Below are 20,417 nucleotides of genomic sequence, written 5' to 3'. Positions count from 1 at the left end.
CATATCAGCAAGTGGTTTAGCTCTTTCATGTCTGATAGTACCCCTCATTCAAAGGAGTGGAAAATGGCCCTTCAGCTGCTGGAGGTGGTGGGAATCTTCTGGGGAAATGTGTCATTTGCTTGCTCAGCTATTATGCTCCATGCTAGGTACTTCTATGAGTTACTGCTGCCAGAGCAGCACTCAGGGCTGGGTGGATATTTGCTGTATCTCATACACCACTCCTGGTTTCTGAGACCATCAGGGACTGGTTGGACTGCAATATGGGAATCCTGTTCAACTCCATGCTTTCACATGGACTACTGTCCCCCACAGGAGACTTTTCTCTGGCTTTCCCTCAGCATGCACAATTTTCAGTTCTGCACCGTGAAAGCACTACAGAACGTGAGACGTGGCCTTTGCTGCCTCCCTGTGGGTGATAACTTGATCACAGCAAAAGGGGCTGGCAGGGTATCCTGCCTGCCTGGACCGGTCTCATCATGGCTGGAGGCTCAGAGCACTCATCTGTCCTGGGACCTTCTCCCACTGGTGCACGGGGAGATCTTTGCCAGGCCATGCATAGCACGGGCTTCAAAACTGACCTGACCGACCTTGATGGGTCTTTCCTGCTGCCAGACACGCTCTGGAAGATGCTTGACTGACTGGTTCTTGGGATATCTCAGACCCCCCTACAGCTTTATGCCATCTAGAAGCAGCCCTGCATAGCCTGCTCACATCGCAGTTTAGCCCATGATTTCCCCAGGCATTAAGGGCGATGATGAAGAGAGGCTTCTGAGTCCCCACCACAGCTCCCACATGCAAAGGCTCCTAGCACAACTCCTTTGAGAATGAACAAAAAAATCACTTTGCAGTTATATTTAAAACTACAATATTATAAGGGTCCTTCAAGATTTCAAAATTTATTTCACAGGTAGTATGAATTTCAAATGTGGTGTGTTTTTTAAGATCTGGAAACCTTGCCCCTCTTCTTTTTTAGTAGTGATTTCAATTAATTTCATTTAAAAATAATTGCCATATTAAAGATTTCTAAGTATGAAGAAAGCAAGCAGGCTTTTCCCCTAGGATATAACGCTGGCTACCTGCACTGAGGAGCGGGAAGCCCGGGCCTTGTTCAGCGTTCTCCGTCGCTCCCAGCGGTGGATGGAGTCCTGAACCTCCACGCTCAGCTGCCGTGTCACAGTGATTTTGTCATAGTTCTTGATATGCTCCAGGACCCCGTAGGTGGTGGTTAAATAATAGGAGCCTGCAAAAGGTGAAAGTCTTGCATGAACACCATGCCTTCATGGGCCATTCAGTCCCGCTCCCACCCTGCCCACATGGGGCAGCTGCCTGAGCCTTGCTGCAGGGGTCACTGGTGTCACCTAAGTGAAGGACACCCTGTGACCGGCGTCCTCCAGCCTCTCCTGCTCCACATCAGTGCTGCCCCCCAGACTGCTGCAAGTGTAGATGTCCTGGGAGAGAACACAGGCTGAAAGGATGCCTAGCCACAGATGTTTATTCTTTCAGCCACGGCCATCTTTTTGTTGTGTGTGACAGGGCCCATGCAACAGGTCAGGGCTCCTGAGCAGTCTCGACAATGCAGGGAAATAAAAATAATAGTAGATACGCAGGGATGCATAGAGAGATGCAGGGAAATAGAAATAATAGTAGATACGCAGGGATGCATAGAGAGATGCAGGGAAATAGAAATAATAGTACATATGCAGGGAAATAGAAATAATAGTAGATTATTAATAGTAGATTACTGCAGGAGAGGCACAAAGCCTGGATCCAGCCCCCAGCTCCAGCTGCACTACTCGCATGTTTGGATTTCAGGGCTCCTGTTGAGGGATGTCTCAGACCTGCAGGAACAAGTCATCCTCTGTTCCTTTGATTCTCTGTTGACTACGAAGGCATCCCAGGCGGTCACCTGTAACTCCTGGACTGTTCAGGGCCGCGGGATAAATCTGGGTAATGCAGAGAAACAGGGCAAAGCGGCAAAAGCCCCTTTCCCTCAGGACCCCGTGGCTGCTGCGGCGCTGCTTGCAGCCGGAAATCAATGACCGACTGCAGTCAGCTGGGAACGGGAGGCTCGGGCCCGGGCTGGGGCAGGGTCAGCCCGCGGAGCTGAAGGACAGCAGCGGGGCCATGGTCTGCTCCGGGCCCGGCACCCGGGGCCTGCAGACGGGGACAGCTGACGGCTGTTTCGGCGGAGTTTCACCCCAAACGCAGTATTGTAAATCAAAGGTGACTCCGACGTTGGTGAGGGAGAGAGAATGATGCATCTGACCCCATCATCAGGAGGATAATTAATTACTTTATTATACTATACTCTATACATTTCTTCTAAACTGAATCTGCCAAGCCCTCACTCTGCACACACCCTGCTCACACTGCACTGACTCTCGTGACTGTCCCCGGACAGTCCCGACACACACACACACACACACACCTGGCCCTGATAGGCCAAGGAAACAAAACACCATCACTTGGGGTAAACAATCTCCATATTGCATTCTACTTTGGCACAACACAGGCGCAGCAAGTGATAAGAATTGTGTTTTCCCTTTCTCTGAGGTTCAGAGAATGTGAATCTCAGAAATCCTTGGGAAGAATTGTGCCTGGCTTTTCTCTGTGAAATGTGGCAGCGCCGCAGTGCCTGTAGATGGCCCTCGCACACAGCCCAGCCCAGCCCGTCCCTCGCAGCCCGCGGGCTCCCCGGGCGCTGCCGAGTCCGTGGTCAGCCCTGGCTGCTCCAGGGGGGCGAAGACAGCCCTCGATTCAGGAACAGTATTTTTAGAGCACCATGAGAGTTTTCTGCAGGAGAGGAGAGACCAAGACACTGCCATTTGACTTCCTGTGCTCTGGTGGATCGATGAGGAGTGTCCTACAGATTTCAAGGTTTTTGCCCAAAACATTCATTTTTCTTTAATGTCTCCCACAAATAAGTGCTGAGAATAAATCAAGAAGTCTAAAAGTGCCACTTTTCTCCTCTTAAATATGGTTACTACCCTCCTTTGTCTGTCATTCAATATTTCTCCTCTTCTGGCTGAGTCAGAGGTAGCTGTGATAGGAACAGGGTGTATCCCTTCCGTCAGAACCCTGGGAGGAAGAGCTCTGAGTCCTCCTCAACAGGAATTCGTCACAACTTTTTTAAGAATTAAGTTTTTGCCCACTTTCAATTTCTTCGTTTCCATCCAGATTGTTCCCTACAATCTGTCCTTGCCTTTGCTCCAGCATTCAGCATCATCATTGCTACTAAATTAATTCAAAAGTGCATTTTTAATTTGGAGGCAAAATTGAAGTGATTTTGTATCTTGATTTATGCAATTTCGCAGTTTTTTCACTTCTGCTTTACTTCTTTCCCTTTAATTTCTGTACCTGAACACTTTTTGCTATTCAACTTTGAAAGGCCTAACTCAAGTTAACTTTTGCCAGTTCTGCACTTTTTAATCTCAGAGCTGTCTTCACTGAGATGTTCTTTTTTGACTCCCATTCCTCATATTTGCAGTTACTCCTACTGTCCTTTCAGATGTGATTATTCAGTCAGTTTGATTTGGAACTCCCTCACAAAATTTTTCCTTTTGACTGGAGAGCACATTTCACAAAGTCTGTGCATCTTTGAGCTAAGAGAACTTCCAGCCACCTTTGCTTTTGATATCCTGAGCTCCCCAACCCAGATGACTTCAGTAACCAGCCTGGTAGTGTGCCCCTTTGGAATGTAGAACCAGTGTGCAGAGTAGTCACCAAAACCAGCTTGGTTATGTCCACAAAATGCTGTCATTCAGCTAACACTTTTTTCTGCTAAGAATTCTTTTCAGCAGAAAAACTGGCTTGTGCAGAAACACCTTAGTAATGTACTGTATTGCTACTAATCATCCTATTAGTACTTACTTTTGTCCCGCTCTGCACTGTGCTGGGATGATATGTTTAGTTTCAGACTTATATCCTCATGTATTATAAATAAAATTAGTCTGCTGTTGTTCATCCAGGACCCCTTTCTAGAACCTCAGTACTTACCAAAGTAAAGTCTAAAATAAACCCTATTTATTGGTTTAGTGACTACTTCGTGATAAATGATCTGTGTTCCTAACTCAGGGTGTGTAATTGTCACTTGGGAAGCATGTGCTTTCCAAGCTATATTTAAGAAACTAGAGGCCCACTGGGGTATTTATCTTTTTGATAACAGAGGTCTTTAGTCACTTCCAAACTCAATATTCCTCTCTAACCTAACTTTATTTTCTCTGTCTCGCTATGATGCTCAGTCAGAGAACATTGTCAGAAGGTTCACTGAAATTTAGGAGTACAGTGACCATGAGAATATAGCCCTCAGGCATACAAGGCAGTTTAAGAAATGTGCTCTTTTCTCACTGGAATAAATAAAAGTATCTGCACTTTTTTTTTTGCAGCAGCTGTTTAATTTTAGCAAAAACCTTCCATCTTTTCAGCCTTTGGGCCAAGTAACACAAGATGTCTCTATTTAGGTTGCTAATCCAGTACCTCAGTTTTCATTTATGATAAGTCCCTGCCTTTCTAGCTTGTGTCTTAAGGCACTGCACCGCTAAAAGGAGTTAAAGTGCTTGGCAATAATTTTAGAGATTCAGATTTGAAAAGATTGGCCAAAGTATTATCCACAAAATCTAGCCAGAGCCCTGCTGCCCCAATTTCACAAACACTGAAGTGAGACAAATGATGATTTCCAGAGTGAATATCCCATGAGCAAGCACTGTACTCTCACCTTCTCCCAGCTGCAGAGCAGGGTCCATGAGCTCCATCATATACTCCACATTCAGAAGGACTTCAGTCAAGTTGCTGCGGGCCAGCACATACATGAGCACAGGGAGGAAGTCATCTGCACCATAGGGCTTCCCTGAGCAAAGAGAAACACAGCATGGTCCCAATAACACCAAAAAATCATGGTCCCACACAACAGTGCCAGATTCTCACACAGTGAGTCCTTTGCAGACTTCAGCTTATGTTACCTGAAGAGTTACAGCTCAAAAGCACCAGCAAAAATGCTGAAAACAGAAATTTAGGTCACTTAAAAAGTAAGTAAACTTGCTTTGAGCCCAAAATAGGGTCTTGAAAATTATCTGGAGAAATATAAGCTTAACTTCATTGATGACAAACAGCTGGCAATTTTTGAAGAGTGCAAAGGCTTCCAGCTTGTCCCTCTGATTTGATACTGACATCAAGACTGCAGTTCAGGTTGGCAATATTAGTAGGGAAGTTGTCTATTTGCATTAGGGGTATTTCTTCTCTTAGACTTACTCTATGTGTGATACCAAAAAATAGACAATAGAATTTGAGACAGTGGTTTTAGGACTGGGACTTCCATGTTTCTATCCCTTCAGAAGGCAAAACATCACACTACATGATCCTAATTAAAACAGTTGCCCAAGAGCTAGGATCCAAGAGGAATCATCTTTCTAACTATGCTCTCTAGCTAGGAAAACAGAAAGATCTTTACATTGGACTTTAACCTAGTTTTTGAAATTGGTGTACAGCAGATGCTCAATATTTCTTGTGCTTAAAACATTCATATCGACTAAGTTAACAAAGTGATCTAACAGACAGTCTATAAGAGCTGTTTGGGATCTCTAAGAACAAAAAAAAAGCATGCTAAGTCACAATTATAAATAATTACTACTTAAGATAGAATCCAAACTGAAGCTTCCTTGCGTAAACCACAAAGCACACAAGGATAACTTTTTTCATTTGAAAGATACTTTCACTTTCAACCAACATGTCATAAAGTCATCATGGAAAACCCACAATAGCAAGTTTTTTACCAGACCAACCTTCAGAGTTGACCACTCCTCTTAACCTACTCTGCTTTCATTCTGAATGTCTTTTCCCAGACTATAGGCAGTTTTTTCTCACCTGTGCACTTGGATATGCTGGTTTTATGGACTGTGTGTGTCTCACTTGAGAACTACTTGTCTCAGCTCAAGGAATCGAAGCTACCCTTGATGTAGTTTTGGTGAAATTATGCTCTAGCCATTTTTGGCCCATAGCACACAAGCTCTTCCATGGTAGGGAGTACATTCCTATTTCTCAAATGTTCCCACTGACTTATTTCAAATATTTGCCATGAGTCAGATTTCTTTTTTTGTCATTCATAGCTGATGCAGATTCTCCACTGGCAAAGAAAGATATTCTTCTGAAGCCTCAAATAAACATGAGCTTAGCCCCTGATTTAAAAAAAAAAAGTGTGGCTTTGAAATAAACCCAGTAATACATCTAGTGAACAGAGAGTTGATCCATTTAAAACAAAGAGTTAGAGAATGAGAGATCATCAGGGCAGTAATTCAGTCTGTTTCTAACAGACCCCACACATGCCATAACAGACTATTTATTTAATGAAGACTGGATTAACGCTTTCAATTCTGATTGCTTTGTTATGGCTGCCTTTAGTTAAAAGACAGAGAGACACAGCCTTAGGTCTTCAATGAAACTATAAATGGACTTCATTGTTCCATTAAAATCTGTATGGGCATTTTTTTTCCTATTATTTCCTTGGCTTATGTCTCTGTGAAAGCTTTAGCTCTGTGAAGGGTCTAATTCATTACTGTCATATACATTACCTTAATGCAAGCAGCTTAGTATTACAGCTGTTTAATATTTTCCAGGAGGAAAAAAGAATTAAAAAAAAAACAAAAAACCATTACTAAACAGACATGGAAATGTAACAGAAAATCTTCTCAGCAAAAAGCCCTCTTCTCCTTTTGCTCCATGTACACCAGAGGCCAACAGAGTTAATTCTAATTCAGACTAGCATAAAGGAATACAAAACAACAAAGATTTGTTAGGCTCATTTTTCTCTTCGTTAAAAACTTCTTATTTGTGATCTGGTAGTTACAGATCAGTGGCATGGATAGAACTATTCTAGTTTCCTTAAGGCCAAGGGATTTCCAGTGCAGCATCAATAGCAGAATTTCCCTACTACTTCTCTTTCATGACTAATTCATGTCATATCTGATAAGGACATCAAATAAAGTTGCTGCTTCACAATATCAATTCCTATTCACTGGAAAAAACAAACCCTGGGTTGGTTGGTTGTTGGTTGGTTGGTTGGTTGGTTGCTCGGTTGCTGGCTTTTTACGTGTCACCAAAGCAGATCATGAACAGAGAACAGACTGACCAACTAATGCAGAATGGAAACAGCAGCTTGGAAGTAAAGAATTCCATGTCCCCATTCATCAGCTTCTGGTGTCTACAGAAGTGAAAGTTAGAGGAAAATTCTCAAGAATGCCTACGGAATCTCTCTGTTTCTTTTTTGTTGTCTGAGAAGTGGTTGTGCATACAATCATGCATAGAGACAATTCTTTTTCATGCTGTTTATCTCATTTCTATAAGCTGATTTAGCTGCTCTGCCCTCCAGTCCTTGGTATAAACTCTTCTCAACTTTAAGACTTCATAGAAATATTATTGCACTCCCAGCTGTTTAAATGCCTGAAATATGAAAGTCTGATCTACAGATTAATAATAAATGCTGAGCAGGGATGACTCAGGTCTGACTGAAATAATGGAAAGAACACATATTCCATGTGCTGTATTGCTCACAACCTGTGTGAATTACTAGACACCACGTTAATCCACCTGTGGCTGTATGTCACCCAATTTTAAATACCCACGTCCGCAGCAAAAGCTGAAGTCAGCAGGAGCAGAATGTGTCAACAAGGGAAAAGCAAAACTAATCACCAATGATCTAGCTCTGACTACATTTTGTGGTTTTTTTGTGTTGCCACAAATGTCCAGTGTGGCCAAGGGCAGGCCGGGCACAGTATATTGCACCTTGTAGGCATCTCAATAGCATCTCTCCACTGAGTGCTCATGGAGCCAAGGAGAAGTGCCTGAGAGGGCAGGGCTCTGATTGTCCCCTGTTCTCCTGGCTCCTCCAGATACAGGGACTAGCTTTGACACATACAGCCATCAGTCCAAGCGTGGCCCTGAGGTGCTCCATATCTCAGTCCATCCATGGGGAAAATAGGTGCTGTCAGCAACTCAAATATGCCCAGAAACAGGAGTCTACAGAGATAGATGAAATAACACCTGTGGACCAAGATACCTGAGAGGTTGTTTCAGCATTGTGTAACCCCCATGGCTCCTGTGCCAGTGTCCATCTGGGAGCTGCAGCAGAGATATTCTCTGCAGGCTGCTGCCTTCTCAGCTCTACTTTCAAGCGGGGCCTGATCCAAATTCCTAGACCTGTATGGCTTGCTCCATCTGTGGTCTCTCACAGAGGGAAATTTTTGCAGCTGACAGAGTTAAATCTTGCTCTGACCCTGCCACTGCTCTCAGTGACAGTGAGACTGAGCTTGCCTATTCAAGGTGGTGCTGCCCTACTCCAGATACGACTTGCTTGCTTTATTTCCCCTTCTTCCCTGCAGGGTCAGGAAACATTTATTTCATAAATATCTCTAAGAAGCTTAAAATAAGCCTTCTCTTCTGCCACAAACTCATCCTATTATGTTTATAGCAAAGCAAGTACAACGTCAGCTCCTGGCTGGGATGCAGCACTTGAATAGATGAGTATTAATTAAATACATGATTCAAAGCCACTGGAATTCTGCCCAAGCCTCCATAAAGAAATTGCAGCCTATTTTAACACATTCATGCATTTCTTTTCTCTCTATGTATATTCTGAAAACCAGCAGATAGGGGTGATGCCCTGCACCTTGATCTAATATTTTACAAACACTAGCTTGATGTCTAGAAGCAGATCTCCACTAAATATGAATTTTAGCCTCAGTTTGAAGCTGGGAAACCTGAGGTACAGGAAGGCTAACTGGGATTTGTTCAAGATCATAAGAAAAGATTGTGACTTTCCTTCCACACACTAGTTTTGCTGTCTCTTTTCTATCCTATACTACTTTCAGCAAGGTTTAATTTGTGATATAGTGAATTAAATTAGTTAATAGATGTAGACAGCATGAATTCACTTCAAAAATGTATGGTTTAGAGATCAGAGGAATTCGGTCCCTGTGAAAAATTTGAACTGGCTCTTTGTAGAAATTTTGCTAGATGGCAGAACCCTCAATATCTCTAGTCCATCACTCTTTGTTTAAAGTAACTTAAATACTAATATCCTCTTCTGAAAGATATCAAGGTAAACCTGTTATATATAGCTTTATTTTTCTTCTCAGAAGTGAGATATGATAATAAGCAGTGTAATGGGATTGCTCTGACAGCTTTAGGAGCTTCTAGCATGGGCTGTTTACTGGCTGCTGAAGTACTGGAGTCCAGTTTCCTTTCTACAAACTCAGCTATCCCACTAAAGACACAGCTTTGCTTTTGCCAACTGCAGAGCCTTAAAGGAGTACATCAGGGCAGCTAATATCTGGCTGCTCAGTTCTATGGGGGTGACAAACTTCATTCTAAAAGCTAAGGAAGAGAAATATTCCAATGGAATATATGTCCTATCTATCCTCTTTTTCCAAAAGCAGACTATGCACATTATCCATGTAAAACTATGAAATAGAAATTATTAAATCAGATGTTTTGGTCACCTAGCCAAACTATAGTTTTGAACTATATAGTCCAGCTGCCTGTGCAGTTCAAAGATAGTCCAAAAATGAAGCTTCATAATCTTAAGTAGTTCACAAGTTAGAAATGTTGCAGTAAGAAAATTGTACCTCCATTCTTCTTCAATCTTACTTGAAAGAAGTCTGCCCATCTTTCAAACTTCCAGCCTAAACTTAGAGCTTTTCCATCCCTGATCTTCCTCACTCATGGACTGACCAAATTTGGCCTGTTTGTCTCACAGACTGTCTCCATAAACCAATGCCCATTGCTGCTTTGTTTTTCCACCAGTTCTCTTCCACAGTGGCAGCTCCCAGGCAGCACAAGTGACCCAGGCACACCACTGCCAGTGCACACTGCATATATTGCAGATTTGCATTGTTTCTCACTCTACAGGTGTCGCTTGTGTTTTTGATGAAAAGCAGAGATTCTCATTCTACCCATATCACACAACATACCTTTAATCTTTTGCCTGAATAAAGGTATTTCTGAAAGACACATAATAAGCATTTTTTTCTATATAACATTACTGTGTTTCTACATAAATTGGCTACGTGCCCAGCTGTCCCTGTGCATGCCTTCCAAATGTAAGAGCTCCATGGTTCCTGCCTCTTACTTCTTCTACTGCTAAAAAAAAAAAAAAAAAAAGCCAGCCATTTTGTGGAGCGTGGGTTTCCAAACTCTATTTTTTACAATGCATTTCATTCTTACTAACCATTTCTAGTATTTTTAGCAGGCAGGTGACATATTATCAGATTGTCAGTTATATTCTTGGGGGCATATGTTTCAGTCATTTAAGTTTGCATAGAAGTTAGAAAAGCTCAGTGAGACACCTCAATACTTTGGTGAAGATTCACTTACTAATATCACTGCCTACGTAGTACATATGAGTATCTGAACCAGGGCCCCTTAATTTCTTTGATAGCCAGTAATGAATTAATCAATATTGCCACTGGAGTTTGCCTTGAGTCATCTTGCTCTAAAGCAGAAACCTATATGCAGCCAGATGAATCAGCTGGACTCCATGGACTGACTGCACAATGTGTGTGATGGGAAGCTGGGCATGATACCCCTCTGTGGCCACCTACAGCAAGATGTAGCCAGAGATTGGTCCTGCTTCAACTCTGTCATGGAGCTGTACTCAGTGGTCTCTTGAGAGAAAGGTGGATGACTAAGACTGTGAAGCTGCCTTCCTGATTCCTTGTGATTAATCACTTCCACAAGCTGATTGCTTTGAGCTTGAGGAAGAAATGCTAATTTAAACCAGTTTAGGGTCTGACCTATTCAGTTCTTAGTCTTAAGTATGAGGGATTTCAACCACAGCCAACTTCTCAGGCAGATTTTGTCATGTAATATGAATTGTAATCAAACCAAAGATATCCTCCTTTCTTAAAATGTCTTGATATACATGGAGTCAGTCAAGGCAGACTTTAAAGTTTCATGACTCTTTCAGCAGGGCAAAGATGGGCACCACCTCATGTTCCTGAGTATGCCTGTCCTTAGTTCTAAAGGAAAGTTGGTACCTCTTGGGACATCCTGGCCAAACCTGGAGTGCTGTCCATGGGTCTCAAAATGTTAAAAAACTTGTATTTTCATATGAGTCTGAAAAGAAAAGGTGCTTGATTAGGTGGTGTTGGCATTTTGCTTTGAGAAATAAAACCATATCCTTAGGTCAGCTCAACCTATGGCCAGCCTAAAGTGAATAAAACCTGGTCTGACCTGACAAATTGCAAATTAAGTCAAACACAAGGAGTTTCCGTGTTATTGAACAGGTAATGTTTCTGACAGAGGTAGACTGATTTTGGTCCTGTAGCAGAGGTAATGATTTGTTTTGTGTTTCACTTGCTCTGATCTTGGAAAAGGAGGGACTTTTCTAATTGAGCAGTTAGTAAAAGGAGTGAAAAGGAGTGAAAAGGAGAAGCTGTTGCACAGGAAGCTGAACATGGCCTCTGCTCTTCCTGTGTGAAGAACACTGTGCTGCCTCATGGCTGGCTAAAAGCAAAAGGGGCCCTGTGCTGTTGTTCTTGAGATGGGTAGAGAGCAGAAGGAGAATTCCCACCTGCTGAAATCTGCTCTGAGGACCTCACAGCATGCTCTTCTGCATGCCACCAGCTGGAATTTCCTGTCATAAAAATATTTCAGGTTGCTGAAATATTTCAGGTTCCAGTCTTTGCCACTGGAAAATGAAAATGGTCTGGGTCCAGTTCATTCTGTGGAAGAGATTTCACACATTTTGCTTCTAAGTCTACAGGGCATTTCACTCAATTGCTCTCCAAGTCTACTGTTTTCCAGGAGTTGGATACAGCATTATTCTCCCCTTAGCTTCTTTTTCAGGTCTGAATTCATTGGGGTACATTTCCATAATTCCAGGCCTGTTTTCTTCTGGCCAAGCCCTGATATGCATCACTGATCATGCATAAGGGAGAGGGAACGTGATAGAAGGGAGAGGGAACTGGATGCCCAGGGGTGAAATCAGCTTCCAACCTACACCCTGCTGAGTAGTACTCAGGATGAGAAAACAGCTGAACTGGCCAAAATGCACTGCTTTGGTCAGCATTGCAAACCGCAATGAAACCATCTAATTTCATGAATGTCAATATTTTAATCATGTTGGGGTTTTGTAATTATTTCCCTGACTCCTCATTTCTGTTACAGAAAGTAACACAACAGTATTTCCTTCAAGAGAGAAATTCCAGCTCAGCTAACTAAGGTGTGATGTGCACATAACATAACACCAGCATCAGGAGACCATGTGGGTTTTAGTGAGGCTTGCAAGTCCTTATCTAAACCAAACTTATTCTCAAACTTCACACAACTGTTTTAACAAAGTTACAGCAAATTCCCCTGCATATGTTCAAATCTCATGATACCTGAAGACAGTGAGAGGTCCTTTCCACCCTGTAGCTATGGCTCAGCCCTGGGGTGGTTTCTTGCTCTGCTGTTAATGTGTCTGGACTGGTCGCTGAACTTTGCTGCTTACTATCCAAGAGATCACCTTGAGGTGAGGCTCAGCAGGGACATAATAATCCCTGTATGAATGTTCCAAGGCTGTTGCCAGTACAAAATAAAGCAGAACAGCTAAAAGCACCTTTGGTTACTGTGAGTTCTTGAACAGCCACAGGTTATTGCAAGTTAATACCTGGCTTCTCTCCAGATTCAGGCATGGCTGGTCATCAGCTCACAGTATGCAAAAAAAGCTCTTAAACTGGCAAGGCAAATTGCTGGAGGAAGGGACTTGCTGGTCTATCTGCAAAGATGCATCCTGTCTGCAGGCCAAGGGTTTAATTTCTGCATTAGTGGTTGGCCTGAGGCCTGTGTTGTGTTTATAATCAGAGCACATACTGCCTTGCACAGAAGAAGTGGCTTTTAGCATTTACTGGAGCATCAGGAATTAGTAACAAACTACTAACACTCTGCATCTCCTCCGCAGTTTAGGCAAAACTCTGTAAAGGCCAAATCAAGAGCCTTTTACCAGAGACCCATTCCTAGAATTTACCATTACTCTGCAGCAAGCTGGGACAGAGCCCTGAGGATATTTGGAGAGCTGTGTGAAGACCTGTGCAAAAATGATATTATCCATAAAACACACACTTACGGACAACCAGTTTTTGGAGTTACAGAGCTTAAAGTTAACCAGGTAACATACCATTTATTAGTGCAGAGAACTTCACTAACCATTCCATTCTGAACACAACCTGTGGACATTGGATACCAAACACATCAACCATCACTGCTACCTCCAATGTGAATATTGCCATGCCACCTGTATCATAAACACTGTTCCTGTGAGACAAGGAGAAAGACCCATGGTGGATACCATTGCAGCAGGAGTCCTGTACCTGGATTTCCCTGAGCCATGGAGTCATAGATGAGTTTGCAGGTCTTCAGCAAGATGGCAATTTTCTTTTCTGGAGAGTAGGTCTTGTGCATGGTTGTGAACTTGTGAAGGATCTTTTCCAGCACAGCAGTTTCAGGCACACTGGTTGTGACACCCAGGTCAGTGGTAGTTGTGTTTTGTATGACAAGTTGGTTCTCTTTCAGCTGCTGTAAAGATCCATCTTTGCTGTGTATTTCTTTTAAGGAAGAATTAATGGCTTCCTTTAAAGGCTTCAGGACACATTTGTACAAAGCTGTCTCAGCAATGACTTCTGCACAGAGAAGGGAGAACACAAAAGCGTGTAATAAATAAGCAATCCAGTAGTACAGGTGCAAGTAAAAGTCCTAAGGAAGCATGTGGTTGGTTATTCAAACACTACTACATAGCTGTGAGAAGGGAACAGAAATCACATCCCAGAAAGTAAACATTTCATTACCAACACTATCCAGAAGTCCTAGATGGGCTTGAGATGAACATCAGAGTGTGGTCTCTGTCACTGGAGCTGTAGGAGACCTCCTGCTACCAGCGGTCCCTGCTCTCTCTGCCTGACTCCTGGCTGACCAGCATGGCATTGCCAGGCAGCAGGAAAGCCAACTCTGGGGAAAGAAGAGGAATCTCACCTAACTGATTTTTTTTCACAGCCCTGCCCTTACAGATGCCCAGGTGCAATTCATCTCATGTCCCTTCTGACCTCTCCTTCTGACTTGTTTGAGATATTCACTTTGGGATGAAATTATTGCACCCTCAAAGCACCCCTTTCTTTCCTCAAAACAGCTGTACCCACCAGCTCAGAGACAGAAACCAATATCTGGTCTGAAGTTTCTCATTGTAACTGCTCAAGGGATTCTAAATTACTGATCCTATATGACACCTCTTATGCCACCTGTGGAGGAGGAAATAGTATGAGTGGGTACAGAATTTGCTTAATATTTGGCTAAAGATGAAGGGAAGCATAAGAGACTGTGAGGAAACCTGTTGTCTGAGTCCTAGAAACTAGAGGCAGAGCTAGAAGGACCACAAGAGATTCTCATGTTGCACTGAGGCAAAAAGGTCATTGGCCAAAGAGTTCATCTGCTCAGGCAGCGAGGAATGAACCAGAGGGCAGTAATATTTATGTATTCAAAATGCAATTATTTTAAAGAATCCAGAGAATCAATCAGCCTGAAGCAGGGCAAATTCAAGTGGTAAATCCTCCAGTGGGAATCCTTGTTGTCTGCAGAAGAAGACAGCCCTGTCAAGGTTGACTGGTCTACATCACCCTGTTAAGGAACTGCCAGTGAACAGGGTTAGACACAGGGTCAAAACCAGGCATGTCTGTGGGAAGGTGATGGGATACTTGCACACAAACAGCTCTACCAAGCAGAACAAGGACACTTCTTTCCTCCCCCTTTCCACTTTCACTAATCAAGATTCAAGACAGATTTCTCTGTGCTGCTCCCACACTCCCCACCTTGAAGAAAGAGGTTATTGGGACAAAGATTGAAGGTGTTACACAAGATGCATGAGAAGTGAAACTGCAGGTTCCCTCTCTATGCTATGGCAGGGGCTGGCTGCAGGTCTGTTCTGCTGGGGACCTGCAGGATCATGTGAAGCCTTTGCTGGGGGAGAAGGAAATCAGCAGAGCTGCTGAGACTGTGGACAGCCTTTTACTCCTGGCTAGCCACTTAGCTGAGTCCCACCTAATACTGGAGCTGCAGGATCCCCTGGAATCCCTGGTCACTCCTGTGGTTTACTCCATATTCTGGGTCTTCCAGCTCCCAGCTTGTTTTAGGTCGACTTAAGGACCCACAAATAGCTCTGCATTGCTTCTCAGGTCCTCAAGAAACAGTTTTAAGCTTTCAAAGGAGCATGTGTGCACGTGCATGCACACTTTTTTCTGGCTGTACAGCTTTCACTGGGATGAAAAGTCTTACAGCTCTTTTTATATTCCCTCATGGATGTACATCAAACAGACCAGTCCAATCCTTAGCAAGGAGAAAAGTAGCCCATTATTCCCTCACAGGATATGAATGAGAAGCAATGAAACACCTATAAACTGTTAAAAATAATATTTTTTCTCCCCAAAGGCAAATTATACCAGTGGCAAAGAGGTGAACACTTCATTTTGGAGCTGGCAGTAGTCTTGCAACAGACATTTCTTCTGTACCTCTGAGCTCTGAGGAGCACAAAGTAGAATCAAGTGATTCCTCCAACTGCTACTCAAAATCATCCTAGTCTTGTCCCTCCCTGTGAGACAGTGATTGATTGACCTCTAAGGTGTATGCCACATGCAGAGAGTTCTCCATCCTTGTAGCAAAGCAATGGATGTGAAAGGCCATGGGAATGCAGCTGTGAAGGGGGAAGTTTGCCTTTTGTGTTTCCAGTGAATTCAGCTCTGTGTACACGCATAAACACACACACACATATATATACACACATACATTTATGTCTCTCATACACACAAACACGTCTCTTTTGCTTAAACTCTTCCATTTATAAATTCATAAAGGGATTCCCATTCATAAAGGGATTTTTCCCCTCATTGGTCTCCAGGTTTTTGAGCTGTTCCTCCAAGTGCTGGCAACCACAGAGCAGACTTCAATTTATGCTGCTTGAGTTTTAGGGGATGGTTTATAATTCTGTAAAGCAGAGCCTGTGTCTACAGAACTCTTTCTCCCTCCTCACCTTCCTAAGCCATGCCCAAGGATGAATAAACCACAGTTACCTACCTAACTGTTCCTCGGTGTAGGAGGCTGGGTCTGTCAGGGATTTCAGCTCAGTGCTCTGCACTAAGTAACTCTTCAGCTGAGTCATCATCAGCCGGATCTCTTGTAGCATCTCTGTGCTGGAGCTCTGCTTTGCCATCATCTCCAAACTGTACACTCTGTAGTCCCGCACCAGGTTGCCAAAGTAGGACTCCTTGTCCTGTGCCAGCTCCACTATCTTCTTCTGCAGCTTCCTGTCACTAGACAAAAAGACTGTGAAGACATTGGACAGGTTTGCCAAGGACAGCCTGTTTTTGGCCTTGGCCAAGATCACGGAGCGTGTCTTTTTACCAGATGAGCTACTCAGCATCTCCAGGTCATCCTCTGTGCTGCTGGTGGAGTAGGAGTCTGGCTCAGATGTTGATGCTTGAGCCACAGTGTTGCCTCCCAGGTCCTCCAGGGACAAGTGTGACCCTTCCAGTTCAGCTGAGCTGACAGATTTGTGGCCATGTCCCGGCTCAGTCTTGGTGTGTGTGCAAGTGGCAGCACCCGTCCCTGTGGCTGGGCTGCCCTTCCACACAGCCTGCCCTGTGGGCACGGCCGTCTCTCCCGCTGTTCTTTGCTTTGGCTGGCAGGAGCTGGGGGTCCTCGGTACCTGGGAAATTCTCTTCCTTCTCGGCGGTGGGATAGGAGGTGACTTTCCTATCTCAGTGGCATTGCTTTGTATCTTAGGCATGTCCTCCTCCTTCTCTGCAGGTTCAGGCTTTGTCTCCTGAAACTGTGATGCAGCCTTTTTGGGAACCTCCCCAGGTATCTCTACAGCCTTTTTGCACAGCAGTGTTTTATCTCCGCTCTCTGCACTTGTATCTTGGTTTTCTTCTGTCCCTTCCCCTTTCAGCGTTTCACAATTTTCAGGGTTACCCACAGAGCTCTCCTCTGAGGTCCTGTCACTGGGCCGCCTCCGCGGGGGAGCAGAGGGCTGGGAGCCCTTCCTGGGGCAGCTCTGCTTCCTTTCTTCTTTATCATCACCACCCTCCGTTTTCATTTCCTCGAAGCCCTTTCCTAGTGGCTTAATAAGTAGCTTGTTTTCTTCACAGGCAGTCGTGGGGTCCTGTGGGAGCTTCAGGGAAGGTTTCTGAATGAGCCCATGAGAGGGTGGAGGGGGAGGAGGACGTCGAGGAGACCTCTTTTCAGTAAGCATGGTGGCAGGGGGGAGTTCAGTGCTCCCAGAGTGGCCTTTGGGAGAAGATACATCTGGAGGACAAGGATTACTGTACTCTTCTATAAAAATAGGATTCACAAACCACAGCCTGTCATTTCCTATTGACAGCTCAATTTCACATGAGCAGTGGTTTGTGCTACTTGCAAAACACTGGGTAGGTCTTAAACTGTCTCCCTGGGCAGTGCTAAAAGCAGAGTCTTTTGCAGGGTGGGATAAGTCCTGTCTCCTGTGGTTTAAGTAGGAATCCCAGAAATCTGTCACACAAAAAAAAAAGACAAAAAGACAAATTAAAGAAATTATCTGAGAGAATTTTAGCTGCTAATGATATGTAGAAAATATACTTATTTTTAAAAGAAATGGTACACAAATTTCAATGTTGAACTTTCAAACCTCTGCACAAAACAGTGTGAAGAAAGAAAGAAACTGTTTTGTGCATATAAAATTCTTCAATCCAGGGGATAAGCTCAGAAGCTTCACCAGAATTCTCTCCCCTGTCAATTTTAGGACGCTTACCTAGTGAAAGTTGTTAATGCTGTTCAGCATTTTCAGAGAAGGAAGGTATAAGTAACAAAAACAAATGACTGTGAGAAGGGATCTATGCTTGTTCAGTGATCACTGCCCTCCAAATGCAAATAGCTGTGGATACCCGAGGAGAGGATGTGAAGACCCCAGGCAAGCTGTGTCTGCCTCTTGCTCACAACTGGTACTGGCTGGGGAACCATTTTCCTTAAGCTGTCCACCTGCACTCGGAATCAGCAAATGCAGGACAGAGGAACTTGTTTTAAGTCAGAATATAATGCTGTGAAGTCTCATGGGCTGAGGAAATGGTGAGTAAACCAATCTACAGAGGGGAAGTTGATCATTTTTCTCAGTAGTGGTCAGGTTAAGGCACTGTGATGAAAATGCAAAGCTCCACTCAGGCTGGAAGGAACAGATGATGTGGTTCTACCCAGTAACACAGCTGCTTCAGAGCAGGCATTTCCCAGCACAGCCACACTGTCTCACACTGCAGAGAAGGCTGTTTGATCATCTCCCATTGCTGTCCTGGATCTTCCCTTATCTTGCACTCTGGGAGGGATAGTTAAGTAGTTCTTGGAGTCTTTGGCATGTCTGTGATGGTATGTGCTCTTTGTGCAGTGCAATTATGCTAATTCTCCTCCTACAAGAACTTCTGTACCAGTGAGGTCAGGACTAGAGGGCCTGCAGTATGTCCTCTATGATAACATACAGAACAGCCAGATCCTTTGTGGAACACCTCAGCTTGCAGATAGACATCTTACTTCTATCCCCTTGAAACACATAGTACTTTGAAATAAATACAGAGCAACATATGAGAATTTCAGACAATGCTTTGTTTCCTTTGGAAGTGCCACTTTGAGCAGCACTTAATAGTTTGTGTTCCCATTTGTATCCACAAAATTTTCTTCCAGGAAGCAATAAACAGCATCTGTCAGTAGCTGAGCCTGTCTGACTCCACTAAAACAGCATGGCACTTCAGGAAGCCAGCATCATTTCCCAGGAAGACTGCACACAACAGCAGGTTTTCTTCTGTTGTTAGAAACTTGACTGCTATGAAATAGACCATGACAAATAAATTTCCAAGCCTCACTACTTTTATGACCACCAGTACAGAAGAAAAGGAAAAAGACTACAACCAATATTGCTTTGGTGCTTGTGCTTTAACTAATCTCTTCTTTCAGAAGTTGCTGGAAACTGTTGCCTGAATCAAGATAGCCTCTGCTGGCTACAATTAGACTGAAGGTTGCAGATTCATGGTACACTTCCTGCATTTTAATCCAAGTTTTTGGACTTATTATAAACAATTAAGTTTAAGATAACAAGTGTAACTTGTTATCTGAAGTTGTAAAGTACCTTTTTATCAGCAATAAGTGCTGGCTGGACATGTGTATAAAAGGATGTTTTGACAAATTGGAACATAGTCAAAATAGAGGATGCTGAAAATGTTAGAGGCAAATCTGTTGGTGATATTCAACAAAGCTGCCTGAACTGAAACCAGTGGGGTTTGCCCATGCCTTCTGGGAGGAAGAAAACCCAAAAATAGTGAGAGTGCTCTAATAAATATCTCTAAATGAGCTAACTCTTCAATTTTCTCTGTTGTTTGGCTGTTTTCAACACCTGAAGGAAAACTGAAAAACCAAGGAGGATGTAAGTGGCGTACTGTAGTAGCTGTCTCAAGTGGAGTGTGTTAAATGAGAAGGAATAGAAAGGAGAGCTTCCTTAGTTAACAGAATTGCTTTTCCTATCTGTGACTTTATACATCTCATCTAAAATTTACTTATTTGATGCTGTCACTAAAAATAATGTTCCTTTTGCATGTGATTTGTGTGAGGTGTGAGAACATGTTGGGACGACACAAATTTCTCTACCAACTAGAAATCCTGCAGGAGCAAGCAGAAATATCAAAACTCAAAAATATCACACTTTCATCAGCATTGCCCCCACACATCAGAAGAAGTTGCAAAGGTGTTTTCCATATAGCTCAGATATGAGCCACTTCCAAAGTGCAGAGTTACCCTGAGAGGCCGTGCTGCACTTCAGCTCACCCAGACTGTAGGGACCAACCCTGCACAGAGATCCAGGTGGAGGTTTATGGCCAAAGGGGAAAGTGCCCTTTTTGTCAGCATTCTGCTGTGAACATAAAGATCATAAACATCTTCCTCTGGCATTCAGACCCCTTTAGCTATTCCAAAGACCATAGTTCATCTATCTTCCAGTTGCATTATGTCTCTGCAAGGCACTATTGTTCTCACGAGTCCAAGTGAAAATCTGACTACTTTGAGGGACTTACCTATCCCCAGACTAGAGATAATTTCAAGGTCTTGAAAGCTACTGGCTTCTAATATTGCTTGTGGCAGCTTCAGGGTAAATGGCAGCAAATCCCTGTAAAAACAAACACAATGAAAAAACAGTAAAAGGACAAACCCCACAATTGTTAGGAACTGCAGATTTCACTTGGTTTTAGTGATTGGATTGGTTCACAATTTCAGCCGTGTTCTGTGGCTGGTAAGGAATTATGGACATTGTGCCAGACTGGGCTGCTCTGATTTCACAGAAGATCACCGGCTTCTGTGGGGATGCTTCATGCCATAGCATAGACTTAATCATTGTGGCT

General features: G+C 43.5%; 1 protein-coding gene across 2 annotated transcripts in view; it reads right to left on the bottom strand.

Annotated features, from left to right (window-relative positions):
- Window positions 1-20,417, bottom strand: part of RIN3 (Ras and Rab interactor 3) — a 65,616-nt gene that overhangs the window by 2,070 nt on the left and 43,129 nt on the right. For both annotated transcript variants that reach the window (XM_031066335.1, XM_031066337.1), the window contains exons 5-9: window positions 20,094-20,185; window positions 16,087-17,538; window positions 13,341-13,649; window positions 4,715-4,846; window positions 1,077-1,240 (exon numbers count right to left, since the gene is read on the bottom strand). In XM_031066335.1, the coding sequence (XP_030922195.1) occupies window positions 1,077-1,240; window positions 4,715-4,846; window positions 13,341-13,649; window positions 16,087-17,538; window positions 20,094-20,185 (2,149 nt within the window). The remainder of the gene's footprint in view (window positions 1-1,076; window positions 1,241-4,714; window positions 4,847-13,340; window positions 13,650-16,086; window positions 17,539-20,093; window positions 20,186-20,417) is intronic.

The sequence above is a fragment of the Geospiza fortis genome, unplaced genomic scaffold, assembly GCF_000277835.1.
Source record: "Geospiza fortis unplaced genomic scaffold, GeoFor_1.0 scaffold23, whole genome shotgun sequence".
In the NCBI taxonomy this organism is placed as follows: Eukaryota; Metazoa; Chordata; class Aves; order Passeriformes; family Thraupidae; genus Geospiza; species Geospiza fortis.
Note: the sequence above shows the minus strand (reverse complement) of the source record. Positions and strands in the feature narration are given on the sequence as shown.